This window comes from Myotis brandtii, unplaced genomic scaffold (assembly GCF_000412655.1).
Source record: "Myotis brandtii unplaced genomic scaffold, ASM41265v1 scaffold898, whole genome shotgun sequence".
Classification (NCBI taxonomy): Eukaryota; Metazoa; Chordata; class Mammalia; order Chiroptera; family Vespertilionidae; genus Myotis; species Myotis brandtii.
Window position 1 is genome coordinate 692,199 of NW_005371683.1, and position 1,287 is coordinate 693,485.

A 1,287-nucleotide genomic window follows, 5' to 3' on the forward strand; every position below is an offset into this window, starting at 1 on the left:
GGCGGGGCTGGGGGCTGGGAGCTGGGAGCTGGGAGCTGTGGGACTGGAGCCTGGGAGTGGGAGACCGAGAAATCCTAGTTCTTCATTAATCTGGGCCACGCAAAGGGAAGGGGGAGGCGTACGAAAGTAACTACACAGTCCAGATAGAAAACCCACTTTTCTCCCATTGTCTGGCTCTTGGCAGCAGCCAATTGGGAGATGGGGGTGTATTTTGAAGGCGAAGGATGACTAGGAAACATGGGCTGGATGCGACCTCAGGGGTGGGCTGGAGCTGGAGGCCATTCCTCGTAGGAATAGGTGTGCAGCAAATCTTAACTCTGAATTTTGTACTTGTTTTGCTATGTCCTCTGGTTGTTTGCATTTCTTTCCTCGTGCATGTATTGTTTACCCGTAAATATTTAAGTAACTTTGACAATTTAGTAATTATTCCTTTGAACATTTGTTTCATGGCAATTTGCTTTAGCCCTAGCCGGTTTGGCTCAGTGGCCTGCGGACTGAAGGGTCCCAGGTTCGATTCCGGCCAAGGGCACATGCTCCGGTTGGCGGCTCGATCCCCACCACCACCATCCTGGAGGGGGCGTGCAGGAGGCAGCCAATCAATGATTCTCTCTCATCATTAATGTTCTATCTCTCTCTCTCCCTTCCTCTCTGAAATCAATTAAAAAATATATATATGACAGAGTGGGAAGAGGATGAATTGAGAAGCAGACGGCCTGAATCCAGGGAGCTTTACCAGGACTGCGTGAAACTGAGCAATATAGCAAACTGAGCAATATAGTAACACCTTGTCATAGGGTTGCAGAGAGAATTAGAAGACAGGGTAACAAATGGGAAGGTGCAGTGAATAGGTTCTAATGTCCAATGTGGAAAAGTTAGACCCTGAACCTACAGCCCTGAGGAGAAGAGGGTGTTTTTGAAGAAGGGGTGTTCCAGTCCAGGTTAGCCCTATATCTCTGGGGAAGAGAATGAGGATCTAGCTGGGCCTATAGTGTGTGGGAAGGGACTGGGGAGGCCATAAATATAAGCGGCCAGAAGGCCTCTGTACACATTTCTGGTGGGGTTTGCAGATGCTCATTAAATACATCCCTATTGACCTACTCCCTCCTCTGACCAGTATAACAGTTGAGAATAAGACAAAGGAACCAGACAGGTGGCAACCAAACCTGATATTAATTACTGATAAGTCCAAATTAAAGAACGGGGCATGACCTAGGACAGTGATGGCGAACCTATGACACGCATGTCAGAGGTGACACGCGAACTCATTTTTTTGGTTGATTTTTCTTT

The 1,287-nt window shown here is 47.8% G+C and overlaps 1 protein-coding gene across 1 annotated transcript in view; it reads right to left on the minus strand.

Moving 5' to 3' along the window:
* The window catches only part of LOC102261760 (MAP kinase-activated protein kinase 2-like), a 9,117-nt gene extending 8,950 nt beyond the window's left edge, over window positions 1–167 (minus strand). Inside the window, 1 exon segment of the mRNA XM_014532499.1 lies at window positions 123–167. Coding sequence (XP_014387985.1) covers window positions 123–167 — 45 coding nt within the window.
* Between the last annotated feature and the right edge of the window lie 1,120 nt (window positions 168–1,287).